The sequence below is a fragment of the Xiphias gladius genome, chromosome 9 (genome assembly GCF_016859285.1).
Source record: "Xiphias gladius isolate SHS-SW01 ecotype Sanya breed wild chromosome 9, ASM1685928v1, whole genome shotgun sequence".
In the NCBI taxonomy this organism is placed as follows: Eukaryota; Metazoa; Chordata; class Actinopteri; order Istiophoriformes; family Xiphiidae; genus Xiphias; species Xiphias gladius.
The window spans coordinates 15,711,410-15,728,765 of record NC_053408.1 but is presented as its reverse complement, the minus strand read 5'-3'; the positions used below and the strand labels follow the sequence as shown (position 1 = coordinate 15,728,765).

At 40.5% G+C, this 17,356-nt stretch overlaps 1 protein-coding gene across 1 annotated transcript; it reads right to left on the bottom strand.

The window, feature by feature from the left end:
* Positions 1-12,811: 12,811 nt before the first annotated feature.
* On the bottom strand, positions 12,812-16,808 carry msrb1b (methionine sulfoxide reductase B1b). The gene is made up of 4 exons (XM_040136013.1): positions 16,712-16,808; positions 15,823-15,965; positions 15,523-15,640; positions 12,812-14,498 (listed from the first exon to the last, which is right to left on the bottom strand). Exons 1-4 carry the CDS (start codon positions 16,764-16,766, stop codon positions 14,482-14,484), a joined length of 333 nt encoding a protein of 110 aa, XP_039991947.1. The 5' UTR covers positions 16,767-16,808; the 3' UTR covers positions 12,812-14,481.
* Positions 16,809-17,356: the final 548 nt, after the last annotated feature.

Genomic DNA, 17,356 nt, shown 5'->3' with positions numbered 1-17,356 from the left:
GTGAGGTGCTACATGGCAGCACATCCATATGGTTGATAAATCTGAAGGGGATGACAATATCTATCGACCCAGGCCTCCTCCAACCTGGCAGTATGTCAATTTCCCCGAGTCTCTAAGCAGAGAAGGCATCATTTACCCTTCTGTACTCTTCGAGCACTCTTCCATATTGATGTGCTGTGATGTCGAAAAACAATCGGAGACGTGCCACTCTGGAGTCAAAGTGATCAATAATGCGGGCTTGCTTTGTTTTGTTTAATGTGTGCCATTCAGAGCTGTCTTCTCTTTACTTCAGGTACAAGGTGGGTTTCGGAAGAGAGACACAGAGTCTGATAGTTTTACATCAAAGTTGCTCATATTTGTTTGTCTGCAAAATCATTTTGTAAACGGGGCTCTGCCTCTGATAATCCGTTCGAAAGGCAGGGGGGAAATGGAAATCTACAAACAACTTTCTTGTCCATTTTGGCAATTTTGTTTTTAAAAAACGACTTTATTTTGATTATTTACATGCCAAAGTTAATATTAAATATATCTCTGTTTTGCTAGCTAACCATCTATCTGTACTCAATTAATATTAAAATCATAATAATAAATACCTTAACTCTTAGGTAGATTTAAATGTGTGATTTAATGGTAGTTTAACTACACCATATTGCATAAATTCCACTAGTCAAAAGCCAAAATGGTACTGACATTAGCCGATGTTTTGCGTTAGCCTTTTTCTTCTTTCTTTTTTCCTCTCTTTTGCAGATCATGGATTTTGCTGCTGCCTCGTTTATTTATGTGAAATGACTCATTGAATTACCAAGATATCATTTCATCAAAATTCCTATTTCTCGATTACAGCTACAAGTAGGGGGAAAAAAATCGATTGAATTCAGTCTCAGATTTAAGGCTAGCTGTGGCTATCTCGCTTGCTGCCCTGCTTCAGTCCAGAGATGACCAAATTTCTAGCTTCATTTAGTGATAACCGTTTTCTTATAAATGGTGTATTTCTATGGAATAATTTCTTTTATATAATATTTATAGTTGAACAGATGTCAAAAGGCCATATTCAGTTCTTCAGTCAGTTTTAACCGAATATGCAAAGAAAATATTTTTAGGGTTGTTTTATTATTATATTGTAGCTAACACACCTTCACCATACCTGCGATGTGTGTTATACATTAATAATATCAGCCCCGTGTACAGTCACTGTCCAATCCTGAATGACAGTCTAATGTGTGGGAACTATGCTCACAATTTACAGGGGAACACCTGAACTAAGGTACCCTCACTCGCTTGCACACACATACACACCTGTGTCTGTGAGTGACACTGTGTTGAATTCCTACCCACCGGTGTATGGTGTACGGCTGTGGGAAGGCAGACAGCTGTACAAAGCTCAGCCGTGACTGTTCTGCTCTGTAATCCTCGGAAAAGTCCCCGTGACGACCTGCGGCGGCTGCCTCAAAGATAGGATCTGTTTCACGTGTTCCCTCTGCTCCTGAGCCTCTCAGGATCATTCACTGCAATCACCTGATGTGTTACTCAATCCAAAATGGAGGACCGTTGAGTTGCATGTGAAATTGTTGGCCAGGTGCAGCGATTTGAGGTGAGAAATGGAGAAGAGAAATGAAACAGAAAATTCGGGTGAGAAGAAAATGCCATCAGGGACTTATGGAACACACCAGAAGAAGAGACCAAACAAAAAATAAAAATAAATAAAGGAGGCTGCTACATAAAGAACAAAAATATGTAATTATTTAGTTAGTTAATGTCAGTGATAGGACAACAGATTTCCTTTAGAGGTTGAGAAAATTCAGTGCTTTTTAAACCAATGCATGTATTTCCCCTGACTTTGTTCTCTGTGTGTCTTTTACAAAGCTTTCTGTTTTTGTGTTTTTCACAATAGCTCATCCCCTCGCTGTTTCAGGTCAAAGCGAATACACCAGACATCTCAAGTTGTCCGAAAGGGCGTTGCAGTCAGCGTCCCACAGGAGAATGCAGAGCTTTGTCCCAGTATTGTACTGGATCACTGGAGACACAATACATGCGACATAGCTACTGAAGAGCTGCTCTTCAAATGGGCTGTTAACTCACCTGGATGGAATGTGTTTCTCTCTGAGCCTGACACACACACACACACACACACACACACACACACACACACACACACACACACACACACACACACACACACACACACACACACACACACACACAAACATGTCACCAAACTCCTCCAGACATCATCATTGAAGACCAGTGCAGATTACAGGATCAGTTATATGCAGCTTCTTTTTAAGTCCGTCTGAGAGGTTCAATCCATAGTTCAGGCAAAGCTTTTACACTTTCTGTTCAAAGGTGGGTATTTCCTGGGTGAAATCATCTTGTGCCTAGAAAGAGATAGCATTTTACATGACAAGCACATAGTTCATTTTGGGATTATTAGACGACGGGTAGAAAGCGGGTAGTTATCAGCAGTAATGGTCACCATAAATTAATGTGGAAAAATAAAAGCGCTACCTGTCTGTGGAAAATGCTGGGGTGACACAGGAGGAAAATCTCCAATTACTCTGACTTTGGTCTTTTATGGACTTTTTTTTTTTTAAGTAACCATTAGCAATGGATTAGCAGCCATTTCTACCACCAGTTTGTTGACATTGGTGTAGTTCTTAAGGGAGAGATAAGCTTTCAGAAATTCATGATATCTCTGACTCGGGATTACAAGTAGAGACTGAGGTGAAGATCTTTCCCTTTTTTTTCTTTTTTCCTGCCACTTGTAATTATGGTTTGTAAGATTTAATGTGAGTGTACTGAATGGTATAACCCATGAATATATTATTAGAACTGGAAATCAAAATCAACGCTGGTGCCCATTCAGTCGAATGAAAGTTATTCGCCTTCCTGGTTTGCTTCCATGATGTGTGGTCCATTGCACATACCGTACAAGTCAGTCTCTCTTTTTCTGCTCTGACCTGCTTGTCCCATAGACTTTACATAGAGATGATGTGCACGCATATGTACAGCTTTTCTAGCCTCTGAGTAAATTTTACAAACATTCAAATCTATATAATTTACAGATAATATAAAATCACAAAAAAAGAAATTAAGAGAAATGATTGACCTTATTTATCATTTGGGGGTCTATGGGGAAAATTGTGGTTGGGCTGATTTATTTATTGATTGATTTTTGGTACTGTGGTTGACCACTGGGACACAATGCTGCTGCAGTGTAATGTTAAGCCACACCAGGGATATATACTGGCCTGGACACACCCCTTATTCCATCAACAAAACACCCAAGGGAAAAAAACGCTACAGCAAGCACTGGACAAACTCTTTGATTGACAGCACAGAAAATACTGCAGGAACTTTGTGCTCGGCCCCAAGGACGTCACCAAGCAAACAAACCCCTGCCGATTACCATTTTAAAATGCTTTGCAGAAACAAAGCACAGACACCAACCAATGGGAGAGCCCACACATCCCCAGCATCTGTGCACTGCGAGTCTGTGTGTTGTTGTGTGAAAGCCAGTGGCAGGGCCATATTCTCAGCCATAACTGCAGGGCAGAGCTCTGCGGTGAGTTGGGTAAGTATAGGGCATGGCAGCACTGTACATTATCACATGGGTGTGGCTACAAGCTCACTGCTCGAAAAATGTTTTCAATTGTGGAGTAAAGGAGGCACGTCGAGTTGCAGGCATGCCTGCACAGGATTGTTGCCACGCTGTGTTACATATAGGTAAATGTGAGGGTAATAATTAAAACTGTTTACCAGTTTAAAGCTGAGTCATTAGTGGCGGAAAAGGTGAGAGCAGCTGCTTCCATGAAACCTGCCCTGATGCATGCCTGTCTTATCATATTTAAACTTTTACTTCATTGTATTGTGGTTAAACAGTGGCCATTGTCTCTGATAAAACCTCACAGTTCCTCTGTGTTGGTTGTTTAAAGGGAGAAATGGCTGCCTTTTACTTGTGTTTGTTTCTTTTAAGATTTTTTCTGAGTGCATTAACTGTGAAGACAAGGGCCTCTTGGTTGGGAGAAAAACTGGAGGGGAACAAATGAACTTCAAATGGTTCCTGCTGAGTGGAAACATTGTACTTCTTGCAGCAAAACAAATATTTTGTTCCTCATTCAGTCATTATAAATGGGCTCTCTGTTTAACAGGTTTGGGGGAAATCCGTAGTGATCTGTTGATCTTTGTTGATAGGATGCTGACCAATCACACGCTTCCAGCATTTTTCGCCCCATTCACAACCTCGTGGAGTAACAAAACTGGAGCAGATAAGTCCTCAGGTGTGTTATGCAGTATTGAGATCCAGACAAAACATTATGGAAGGAAATCAACTTATCTCCTGACATCTGACATTTCTGTAACCACAAGATCAAGAGAAGAAAGTGCCTGAAGCAAAATGTTACATTCAGCAGACGAGGAGTCATTTTGAAATGAGTTTGTCATGCAGTTTACAAAGCTTTAGAAATACTTTTCTGGAATAGAAAATCATACTGTATATTTCTGTAATATAAAAAATTAAGGCTTGAAAAACAACGTTTCTTGTCTTTTCTGTCCAAACACAGATCAAAGACACTTCATTAATACAATACTATACATTTTGAGTTATCAAGCTCCTGCAAAATGTCCACTTTTCAGGAACATGAGGGGTCCACCTGTCTCCAGCTGTGTGCATTTCTGAGGTCACCACTCTGAAAAAAAAGTTTTTACAATTATCCGTCCCCACAGGAAGCACTGATTCCTTTAACTAAAAAAGCACAAACATCGGCAAAATGGGTGCTGCAAGGTCTTCATGTGACTACTTTTTTAAACAGGAACTGATATTTATCTGTAGGATCAGGTGTTCCATTTTAATTTTTCAAATCTCACTGTCTTAAGGGACCTTTTTTCATTTTGCGAAATATGCTTATATATTTTCTTAACAAGAGTTAGATGAGAAGATCGATGCCAATCTCATGTATTTATGTTATGAAGCTACAAACGGAAGATGGTTAGCTTAGCTTAGCGTAAAGACTGGAAACTCTGTTAAAAAACGTCTGCAAAACCACAAATTGCTTAGCTGGTAGGCAGATTTTTTTTCTTTAACCTTTAAACAGAGCCATGCCGGCTGTCTCCCGCGTTTCCAGTGCTAAGTTAAACTAATGGTGACTGCTGATGGTTGTAGCACACAGACATGAAAGTGGTATTAATCTTCTCATCAAACCTTTGCCAAAAGAATGAATAAGCGTATTGCCCGAAATTTCAAACTGTTCTTTGAAGCGCAGTACTTGTGCAAATGGACTTACTTTCCAGTTAAGCTAGCCGTCTCCTGGCTTTAACTTCATAACGGACAGATATGAGAGTGGTATCAGTCTTCACAAATAACCCTCAGTAAGAAAGCGACATAGTTCCCAAAATGTCAAAACTATTTAACTGGAAATCTTCATGTGAAGCTGGACAAAATCAAGTTGGGTCATGCAATAGCCAAGAACTGAACACAGGAACAAAGCTACAGCACAGGTGACGTCAGGCCCTTTTAATGACAGCAGAACTATTGGCCGATCTGCGCTGCACTCCACAGCAGTAAGCAATCAGCCTCTTTGATAGATTATCTGACAGGTGTAACTCAAGGTAATAAGACCACCCTGAAAAATGTGCTGATTACAGCCGCACGGCAGCCGCTCCACTCTAGGCGCAGGTTGTGCAAGCAGATTTGATGTGGGTTGTTTGTGTGTTTTTGCACGCAGGCTTCCCTTTGATGACCTTCCATTTCCCTCTGCATCAAACCCAAACATTTAGCCAACAATCTTGGCAGGCGTGCCACAGCTACTGTGCGATTTACTGCGTCGTGTATAGAGGATTTCCAAAATCATACGATTCCATCATCTGCAGTCATGATGTCATTCATGCAATAGAGACTGGCCTGTAATCATTCCGGTCACTTCTTCCCTCTGCAATGAAATTCCACAGAGGAGGATGATATATCAGAAGCTGGACACGGCTGTAAATATAGAGACGCACCACGTAGACCATCTGATACGTACTTGCAGAATCCAAGGACAAAATAAAAATGACTAATGCTGGCATTGGTCTCTGACATGCTGTTTGTGTGGATGCATGAGTCTGGAGAATAGGGGCTTTTCAGAGTTCTAACTCGATCAGCATGCCTTACAATCCTCTATTTGATTATCTGACTATATAAGCTGCAGAAATCAATGGATTGCAGCATGAGGGGGCCTCAGGAAAACTTAGAAACCTTGTAAGATCTTCAGCAGTCTCACCACAGAATTATACCCCTATGAGCCGGAGTGTGACCCACTGAAACAGACAGGCAGCCTAAACAAACATGACCCCCTTAACCACTACTACCACACACACACAAGCAACACTCACACACACACACACACCCCAGCGTCTGCTTTCAAAGCATATCACCATTCCAGGTCTGCAGCAGAGGCCGAGAGAAAAGCTCCTGATTAAATACTTTTGGAGCGTGCGTTGCTCCAGCTTGAGGAGCTCAGCAGCTTTGAAGCCAGTTGCTGAGTTTTGCCTGTTATCTGCTCTCGGGACTGAAGATAACACAGTTAGACAGCGCTCGGAGACGATGTTTACAAACAGTCAGCGGTGCTGTCAGGAGGAATTCATGGTGGAGCAGAAATAGGGCTCAACAGAAGGCAAATCAGACAGTGATGACTGGGCAGATGTAGCTCGAAACCTGGATGTGCTTCTACCTGCCGCTGCCAGACACGTTATAAAGCAGCTTGTGTAAACTATAAACTCATATCTATTCCTGTTTTCAACTGGATGTCTGTTAAAGGGTCAGTCCAACCAAATTACGGGGAAACATTTTCTCACTTTGCTCTAGTAGCATAGCGGTATGCAGATACAGTAGCTTTGATTTTATTTACCCAGGTTTCAGATATCGGTCTCTGCCTGATAAAGACCCAGACTGATAAAAACTTTCCCCTTTTTTAGTGTTGATACTCACTGGTTTTACTTTTTTATAGGCAGCCTGATACAATGGAGGTGAATGGAACTTCATTGGTGTTGCTAAATGCATTGGCAAATTCCAGCACTAATGTATCTTTCCAGAAACTGTGTCACGGTCACTCCAGATAACACACTACCATAAGTTTTTTAACTACTTTCTTCCACAGACATAATATAACTGTTGGCTATTTCAGAGCTGTAGCACCTCAAAATAAAATCCCATGCACCTGCACTGTATTGGTTTGGAGGCAGAAATCTTAGAGATGGATCTCTTAAAACCCGGGTAAATAAAACAAAGCTATCTGCATGGCTAGATAACACTAGAGGAAGGTGAGATGTTTTTTTTTTTCTTCTGGAAATTGGATGAATTGACCCCTTAAAGCTGATGGCAGTATTATAGTTTTAGTTTTTTCAATGCATATTTAGTATATTTTTGTTTTCGTTCTTTCAAAAAATGCCTTCATCATGTAGTATGCGGTGGAGTTGAAAAAGTGAAGCAACACTGACGGTCATAAGGTGTCAGTATGCTTCAAATGAAGTGCTTGTTAGATTGTTAAACAGCATCTGAAACCCCCTCCCTGCACACCCTTCCAATGTGGGTATTGGAGAGCTGCTTCCGACAATTTTTATAACTTTCTGAAATGGACAATGGGCAACAACTGGTCAGCTGTGTGGAGATGAGAAACTAAGTAGGGTTTGAACTTCTCTTTTAAGCTCTCTGTTTTATTCAGTGCACAACTACTCCCATAACTTTTTGTGTGTACAGATAAGTGCATCAAAGCCTTTGAGAAAAGACATCTTTATCCTCTTTTTGATGTCAGGGCTTTCACCCGGCCTTTGAGTATGGCCAATTGAAGCAGGTATAATTATACATTTAGTGGCTGGACAACACTTTGTATGAAGTAGTTTGTGTCAAGCATAACCTGGCCTTAGGCTTCCCATTGCCTTCAGCTTTAGTTCTCTGGAGTGAGTGACCTCTGCGTAGTCCTTTTGCAAAAATAAATTTGGTGTACATCTGAAACATCAACTCCTCTCCACCAGTTATGAAATATTGTGGTAGCACTTTTCTGAGCAACATACCAGGGCATTACATGTATATAGGCAGGCTACCTTTGATAAGTAAATCGGGCATACCAGGACACCACCAAATAGTTTTTACTGGCCCTGTCTTTGTGCCTGTCATTCAGGGTGCACATGAGAGCGGGGTGCATGCTTGTCCCAGGGCTGGGCTTGGTGGCCAACCACAACCAAATAAGGTTACGAGTGCTAACATTTTAGACTAATGCAAAAGTAGCGTGCAGCAGTGAACATATGTAATGCCCCCTGTTTGCAGAGTCTAAGCCATTGTGAGACATGTAAGAAGAGAAGCAATAAGTCAGTAAAGTCCCTTGTTGCTTTCTAAGTCAAATCCCATCTTGAGCTGAAAGGTGCCGATATCTTGCTGTCTGTGCCGTCCGTCCACTGACTTATTGAGCTGCAGCTCAATGCTCTGGATCTCCAAGTATGATGTATGGCGATTCATGTGTGAGGTCCACAGGGACCGGAGAGATGCTGCTGACACTGGGAACACACACAGCAGGCCTGGGCACTGCAGTCAACAGGCACCATATCTCAGTGCATCAAGATGGATGGTAGAGATTTATTCTGTGTCCAGAGGATGGAGCAAAATTTAGCCCAGATGCTGAGTGACTCTTATCCCACTGACTGATTGGTAAGCTGCCTGCTGTTTGCAGCTAGGTTATGATTTAACGTCTGAACACACAATCTTCACAAACCAGAAATGGCTCACAGAACACCCGGACAGTTTGAAATTTTCAGACAAATCTACAGCTTATGTTAACAGGCCTCCTTTTCCAAATTCAAGACTGCCACTGCCAGAATCCTGTAAACCATCAAATACGGGTAAGCGATCTTGCAAGTAGGGGCTTATTTTTCATCTCCAGTATTTTTGCCTTAATTTACTCCATTAAATGGTTGTCAGGGGGAGGTGACATTGCGTAATTGCATTACGTGATCAGGGTTATCTTGGCTTGAGACTTTAAATTTCTTCAGAAAGCCGTGGAGTTCGTAGGACCTGGATCCAGTTTTTTGTTGCCTCTGGCTAGAAACAAACAAGGGACGCTGCAGCGATATGGTATGCACCTTCACTCTTTGGTCACAAGGACGCCCCAGATTCTTTTTGGACCTTGACTCATACTAGGGACTAAAGGTCAGGATATCGGCCTCTGCTGCATTGATTTTGACCAGTCTTTTTGAAATGAATTCCCCAACTTTATGGACGTACAATGGTTTATCAGTGGAATAACCACTTTAAGCCATCTAGCTTGACATCCCTTGAAAAGCAAGGACTGATCTAATGAACAAATGAACAAATAAAAAAGACCACTTGAGATAGGGTTTTTCTTCAGTGCTGTACAGGAGTAATAACAAGCTGTCGCATGTTGAACTTTTAAGTTGATCTTGCAACTATCAGGTTTCACCATTTTGCACAATGTTCAACAATTACACACTGGGAAATTTACCTTAGTGTAAGATGTACATGGCTGAGATCACAGACACACCCTGATATTAACAAACTAATTGGCTGCCAGCAGCAATTGAGCAGAATATAATTACTTTGTGCAAAATTCTGTTGCCCAACTTTGGCTGAAAGCAAGTTCAGGCCTGATTTCTGGGGCATTCGGGGAAATGTAGTAAATAATTGGTATAAATAAATGAATAAATGTAAATTACGACATATCCTGAAACACATTCAACATCCCTATTCAACACCAATCCGTATCCACACTTTAAGAGTGTCTGATTGAGGTCTCTCACTTAAAGCGCTTTGACGATTGCAGATGCTGAGGGAGGGGTGGGCATTTCAAAACCACACTTTCCATTCAGTAAGATTTAACAAGACCTGGTTCGATATAATACTCCCTAAATGGAGGATAAACCTTCTCGCTTTCATGCATGATACCACACACGTGCCATGATGCTGCTGTGGTAAAGGCTCCAGTGTGTAGCAGCTGCCCCCATGAGAAGAGGCATATCTGTTTGAACGCTTTCACGCGTAAATCTAAATGTTTATCTAGCTTGGGAAAATGGTGCTTCAGCGGCACATAACAAAACTATTATCTGCCTCTGCATGTGTGTCTAGTGTTTGTGTGTGTTTTGGCACGGCAAGCTGCTCTAATACGCCCTAAGAACAGTGATGTCATCCACCTGTTTTTTGGCTCAGTGGCCGCGATGACTGATGGGACAATTTTACATAATCATCTTATCTGATCTGGAGCTTATGAGCTGAGACCCAGAGACATTACAAACCATAAATGTGAAAAGTCGCTTATTCCAAAAATATTCTGGGGATTTATCCACTTTGGGAAAAAAACGATACAAAAGAGGGTTCTCCACTCAGTTACTCTGAGTGTCTGTTTTGGTCTTTGTAGACACTAATACACTAATTTGGTTTCATTTACCCTTTCACTCTTTTTTGGTAAGGGGATTCTTCCTAAGCTGTTCATATTTAATGGAAGATTCACCTGTATCAGCCCAAAAAGGAAATACTCTGAAATGCAGCTGCCCTTTGAATACACTTTCCTTTTATAATATTGTGTAGGTAGAATATAATTGTGCTCTTTCATGCCTATATAGAGATGTTTCTCCTATTGAATCCAACATTAACCCTGGCTTTAAAATGCCTCAGGTCAGCCAGGTTAACGCAGTGCCTGAGTGACTCAGCACTGTTCTGTTTGCCCTTCGTGGAGATTCACCATTAACCTGAAGTGAAGTGGTAAAAAAGGTGTCCCTAAGTTCACACTGCACTGAGAAAGCACCTCTTTTCAGTGGCCTCTTTCATTTCACCAATGGAAAACCCAATGTGAAACCCAACATGTTGCTTGATGAACGTGAGTCATACGGTTGGTGACGTCAGTGATGAGAGGATAAATTATTGCTGATGCATCTTTCTTCTAGTTGAGCACGAAATGCTGAGATGAAGCATTTTATGAACCGCATCTCTGTTCAAACCAGTTTGGTAGTTAACTAATTTGTGGTCCAGACACATGCCACTTTGTTATTGTCAAAACACTCCTTTGAATTTGGATTTTCTGATATGTACAATTGTGAAGCGCTGATGGGAAGGTTACCATCATTTACCTACATCAACCTCAAAGGAAAAATTTAGTGATGTGTATAGTCTTGCAAAGAAAGAAAAGAAAAATTGGGGAAAAAATAAAAGAAAACCTCGAGAATGAAGATTCAATCTCTGAGAATCCAAGGATAATGTCATTCTGGGAAACCATAAACTTAAGTGGATATAACAAGCTGACAATTAAAGGTACAGCAACACGTTTCAACCATAGCGACGGTGATTAATCTAAAAAGGAGAGACCAGTCGAGAATAACTGAAAGAACAGAAAGTACAACAACACTCACACACACACTGTGTATGTAAAAAAAAAGCGTCCTGAGTTCACACTGCCCTGAGAAAGCACCTCTTGCGAGCTACCTTACAGCTAACGTCTGTACAGTCGATAAACTAGCTGTCTGGGGCTAATACACAAACTTTCCAGTGGTCAAATTTGCGCAAACAGTACGGGGTAAAAAAAAAAAAAAAAAAATCCCTTTGCCTCTGTTTGAACACAACTAAGTAACTTTGGTCATGCCTTCACCTTTTCTAGCAACATCAGTTTAGTTTGTACAATAATTTGGTTTATGACCAAATACCATTGAATAGTGCCAATTTTGCAAATGTCAGCATGCTAACACACTAAACTAAGGTGGCTACATTGGTAAAGAATATACCTTCTAAAGACCAGCATGTTAGCATTTTGACATTAGCTTTTAGTTAATAGTACAGAGAAAAAGTAGAGTCACAGAGCGGTTAGCATGGCTTTTAATGATAAAGACACCTCAGCTGAGGAAAAGTGAAAGAAAAAAAGCAAGACAGAAAGAAAGAAGAGCTGAAATAGGGTGTCTGAGAATCCTGGGGGAAACCATTGGGGGGAACATAAGGAAAACATGAAATAGATATAAATAGCAGTACAGTGAGTACATCAAAAAAGTAAAATATGGCTTAAATGCATCAAACGTCACAGGCTGATCGAATATAACAGTACAAGATGATCCACAGGTTGTTTTTTTCCTCTTTAATAACAGACTTCACCTCTGTTATGCGATGTAGCAAACTCATTCTCATCTACCTTTATTTGCTTTATGCTTACTAGCAGGAACACCTGTGCTTAAAATGCATGTAGTCATGGTACAGTTAGGCAGCTTGGGTAAAAACATCCACAAAATGGACTACGCTATGTTAACAGAATAAACTTCTGAGTGCTTGCTTGCCAAGAAAACACAAGAGGGGGAAAATTACTCAGCCATAACAGCCTAACTTCTCTGCCACGCTGAGTGCTGAAATTCATTTGAATACCTTTGGCAGTGTGTAGAAGTGAAGTACGATGGATTTGGAGTGGTGCTCCAGAACATTGAAATTGTTGATGCTGAGAGTTCAACGACATCTACGAATGTTATGATGACCGCTCGTAATTGCATGCTACAAAAAGTGATGTTTTGAAAGAAAATATGCTTCAAACTTGAGTTGTCTGTGGTGAGACCAGTAAAATTTAGTATAGTGTGTTCTTCTTTGTGTGTTTTGGTGGATGTGTATGCAAATTCTGTATGTGAAGGAAGTGAGACAACAATGCATGTCATAACATAAGGTGGAAAGAGACTCACTTCAGTGTGTAACGTCCAAGAGGAGTATGGCAGCGTGATGAATAGGACACATTTTTTAGTTTTTTGTGTGTGTGTGTGTGTGTATGTGTGTGTGAGTGTGTGTGTGTGTATTTCCTTTGTAATGATAGCCCTCAGTCTGTCACCAGGCGGCCAGGCTACTCCTCTAAACCTCAGGTTCTCTGGCAACCCTCGGAGTCCAGAGAATATGGCCTGCAGCTGGGCCACAGAGAGAGCCCCCGCCCCTATTAGCTACTGAAGCAGCCAACTTCCATAATTAATGCAAGACAACAGACACATTCAGATCCTTTTCATATCAAACAAGTTTCTACACAGGCAGCAGTCGAAACATGCAGGTAGTACACCAGGACAGGTAGAATCACATTCTGCTCACATTAGGCAATTCACTTAACTGGCAAAACCCGGGAACATACATTTCTGTAGAGGAATAAGTGTGATCTAAAAGAATGACAACTCCATCTAGAGGTCAATCTAGGAACAATCAGTTCCTCTACTAGTCCAAAAGTACAACACTTTCTCACAAATAAACAATGGCGAAAGAAGAATTAAGATCCTTTACTTAAGTCAAAGTGGTATATAACACTGTACAAATACTCCTATTGAATCCTGCATTGAAAATTAAAAATATGAACTACTAGTAAAACACACTTAAAGTATGAAAAGCAAAGGTATGAAAGGCAGAAAAATGCCTTGAGTGTTACACAGTGAAGTATTATAAATAATAGATTATTATTACTGATGCCTTAATATATATGGACCATTGTAATTGGTGGAATGTTATACTATTTTACATACTGTTAGTTTATAGTTGTAATTTGTGTATAAGAGTGCATCATGTTTTATATGCTCATCATATGTTTTGAATGTAAAATCACAATTTTGTCAAATAACTAGCTGTCAGATAAATGTAAAATTATGGTAAAAAAAAGTATCATCATATTTCCCTCTGAGTTGTAGCGAAGTAGAAACACATCGAAATTTTACCTAAGGACAGTACTTCAGTAAATATACTTACATTAGACCACTACAAATAAATCATAACAAACAAGACAAAAATCTATCAAACTATAATTTATTATTTGTTCCTTTATATGAGCATCAAAATACTGTCACAATGGAGAATAAATCAAAATTTTCTTTTTTATTCCACTCCACTCTTGACTCAGATGTGAGTTATTCACGGTCAATTGAAATGCACAAAGGTTCTGAGAGATGTGTTATTTTGCATTTTTACTCGAAAAGAGTCTGTTCAAGTAAACAAGCATACGGTACATGTAAGGAGCTGAAATGTATCTGATTCTCTTGGTGGGTTAACAGTTCCGTATACCAAAAGTGCAGACTGACTAGAAATGTGGACTTCTTCAGTGCATAGATAATATGGTCACATTTACCTTTGTGAGGTAAATGGTAGTAAATGATACCGGCGATATAATGTCGAGTGGAGCGAAAAAGATAGCAGCAATTACCGGCGAGTGTCTGCTTACTGAAAACATTGTTGCAAAACCTAATTTCTTGCTACAGTAACATGCATGGAGTTAATATGTATGTATCTGTTTGTTTAGACATGAGGTATTCAGGGAATGTGACAGAGTCCTGTGGAGGAATATTTGGAGGGGTGTAGTCTGGTCCCCGTGTAAGAGGCCGGTCAAAGATTCTTCAGTGGACGGGACGTCCCTCTCAGGCCTTTCCCCCTGTCCACATCATCCGCTGACCCGACCTGTTCACTAGTCCTGGACCGAGCAGCAGATATAGCAGCCGGAGTGAAAACTCATACCTCGCTCTTTACTCTTTGTCCCTGCCTGGGGAAAATGTTGATTCATAGTTACAGAAAAACTTTGTATCAGTCAAATCATACACAAAGAGATTATTTTTGTAGTGTTGCAGCAGAACATTGATTAGTGGACAACCTGAAAGAGAGACACTAATTTGTATGTTAAGCACAAATTTCAAACACAGAATAAAGTGGTGGGAAATAACTTTGTACATTTACTAAAATTGTATGTAACTTACTATGTGTATTTTGCTGATTATTTTTCATAAAAAAATGTGATCTGCTTCTAAAATATCATGCAATGGGAAAAAAGAAACTCCCTCATATAAAAATCATTTTAGTCTGGAATGGAGTCCTCATTGAGTTTTATTTTTTATTGAAGGGGGGATTTATTATGACTTGTTTTCAATGCAAATAAAAAAATTTTAAATAACTGAAAAAACAAATCTTTTTCCTTCTTTATCATTATTCTAGGTTCAGCTATCTACTTTCTTGTTTCATGATCCGCACACTCATATCAAGGAGCATTTTGCCATTTAAACAGCCCAACACTTTATAAAGTAGTTAAAAGACACTACAACAAAAATGTAGTGTCCAATAATCCTATCATTCTATAATATATAGGAATGGATTTATTTGCAAAAGTTTTGAGGCCTCTGCCACTTGGTTGCTGCAGCCCCAGAGCGATGGAGGTGACTAGAGCTACATGTGTGCTCGGTGCACAGAGCACTGTAAAAATACACACCCTCAAAACCCTCAAAACCAGCATCTCTCTTGAGAAATTGTGTCCTACTTTAGAGAATCTACAGATCTCACTGTGGACAGTTCTCATTATTTTCTACTTTTGGCTGAAAATAGTTCCCAATTAAAATAGTTGACAGTGTGGTTTGTGGATTGTCCTCAGTAAGCAGGAGCATTGTTTCTGGAGACGCAGGTTTTATGGTTTGGTGGAACTGACCCTTTTCAGCCTACGTGCCTGGGATTTTAAAATTAAACTGTCATGAAACAGCAGTTAGTCCAGAATGACTCACTCATATCTGTGGTCATCTTACCTTTGCTGGGAACAAACTTGAGCGAGTGGCTGAATATTCAAAAACGGGAGACTCCCTCCTTGGGACCATCATTCAAAAACTCATGGCCCAGCCCGTTGCCACACTTGCCACAGAGGACCTGGGTACATATAAAACCATTACACATTATGACCTCCTGTCATTCCTTTTGTGGGTCATAACCTTACAAAACAGAGACCAGCTATTCGTGTATTGATTAATGACTGTAAATGATGGCACAGTCCTTTAAAATAAGCAATAGTAAATGTATGAGTAGTAATGTGAGATTACTGGGTCTTTGACCTTGTAGGCAGTGAGCGTCTCCATCATTTTGGTGACACTGTCCTCCCTGACGGTGTCAGTGAAAGCCGGCCAGGGAGACGAGTGGGCGAACTTGGACCGACTGGAGAACAGGGGGTGGTTACACTTGGAGCAAACATACATACCTGCAGGGGAAATTTACTTTTAAAGACAGTTGTTTTGTTAAAAAAAAAAAAAAAAAAAAAAAAAAAGATCTTGACAGGGCAGTGGTTTCCGACCTTGAGGTCTAGACCCCCTTATGGGCCTCAAAGTAAATCTGAGGGGTCACGAGATTATTGAAGGGATAAGAATTGAATAAAAATCTGTTACAAAAAAACTAGTTTTTGCCCACTTCTTCTTCCTTTTCATGCTTTTGTTTTGTCAGATGACAGATTGTGTCAACATTAATGCCGTAACATGTGGTGAGGGTCACAAGATGCTTTATTTTGAGGGTTTACATGCCAAAAAAACAAAAAAAACAAATGTAATAGATTCATTTTACTTTAACAGCCACATCTTAGTGCTAAAAAGTTGATCTCAGTATGAAACAGAATTATATTTCTGCTGTGTTTTCACCATAGTCATTACAACATTACGACAGATTTCTTTATTATTGTAATCTGTTTCTATTGGAGGCTTCATGTTAATCTGACACAGAGGTAACATTACGAATAGAAATAAAGGGAAACTATAAACAACTATTACACAATATTTAGATATTTATGTACGATTAAAATAGTTCATTATCTTTATAAAGCCGCTTTAAACAAACCATATACTGATTTAAGTAGCCCCAAAATAAATAAAATGTTAATTTTATCCTCCATAATCCAGACTAAAGGGAGGTTACATCACATCCGTGTTTACCGAATAACAGTCACCGCCCGCTCACCTGGTTTGAAATGATCCTTGTAGATCTCACCGCCCAAAAACTGACAGAAAGACATGTTGTGGCGTCTCTGCAAGACCAGATGAGGGCAAATATAATTCCTGGTCCGACCTCAGTCCTTCTTCGGACGGCGGCGACAGACGGCCGGACCGGGCAGCGGCTGTTTCCCTCCTCTCGTGCGAGGCGATGCCGGCCAGGGGATTGAACGGGGAACTCCGCCCACTGCCGTTACCTGCGTTAACGCTAGATGTCAGTGCCTGGCTACAGGCGCGCAGGCGGGCGTGCCAGCCGCTGCCCCAGGGGTCCCGGAGGCTGGGAGCGACATGCGCCAGACCGGAGCGTCGGTACTTCAGTGGGCGTCGGGTGAGAGCTGGAGCTGGCCCGTCGACAGCTGCCGACCCTGCAGGTGTGTATAGACTCGTCTCGGTGTCCCGGCACCTTTTTTCTTCTGTTCACCAGCAGTTCCAAGCTTTCAGGGGGATCTTTAGCAAGACCACCATCTGTCTCACTTTAGGCTTAAGAGGTTCAAATTAAAATTAAAACAATCATAAGATCTTAGTGAATTAAGATACTGTATGTCAATTCTACTGCAGGGTCTGTTTTTTTTTTTTTTTTAGTAGTAACACGTTTATATTACATTTTGAAAGC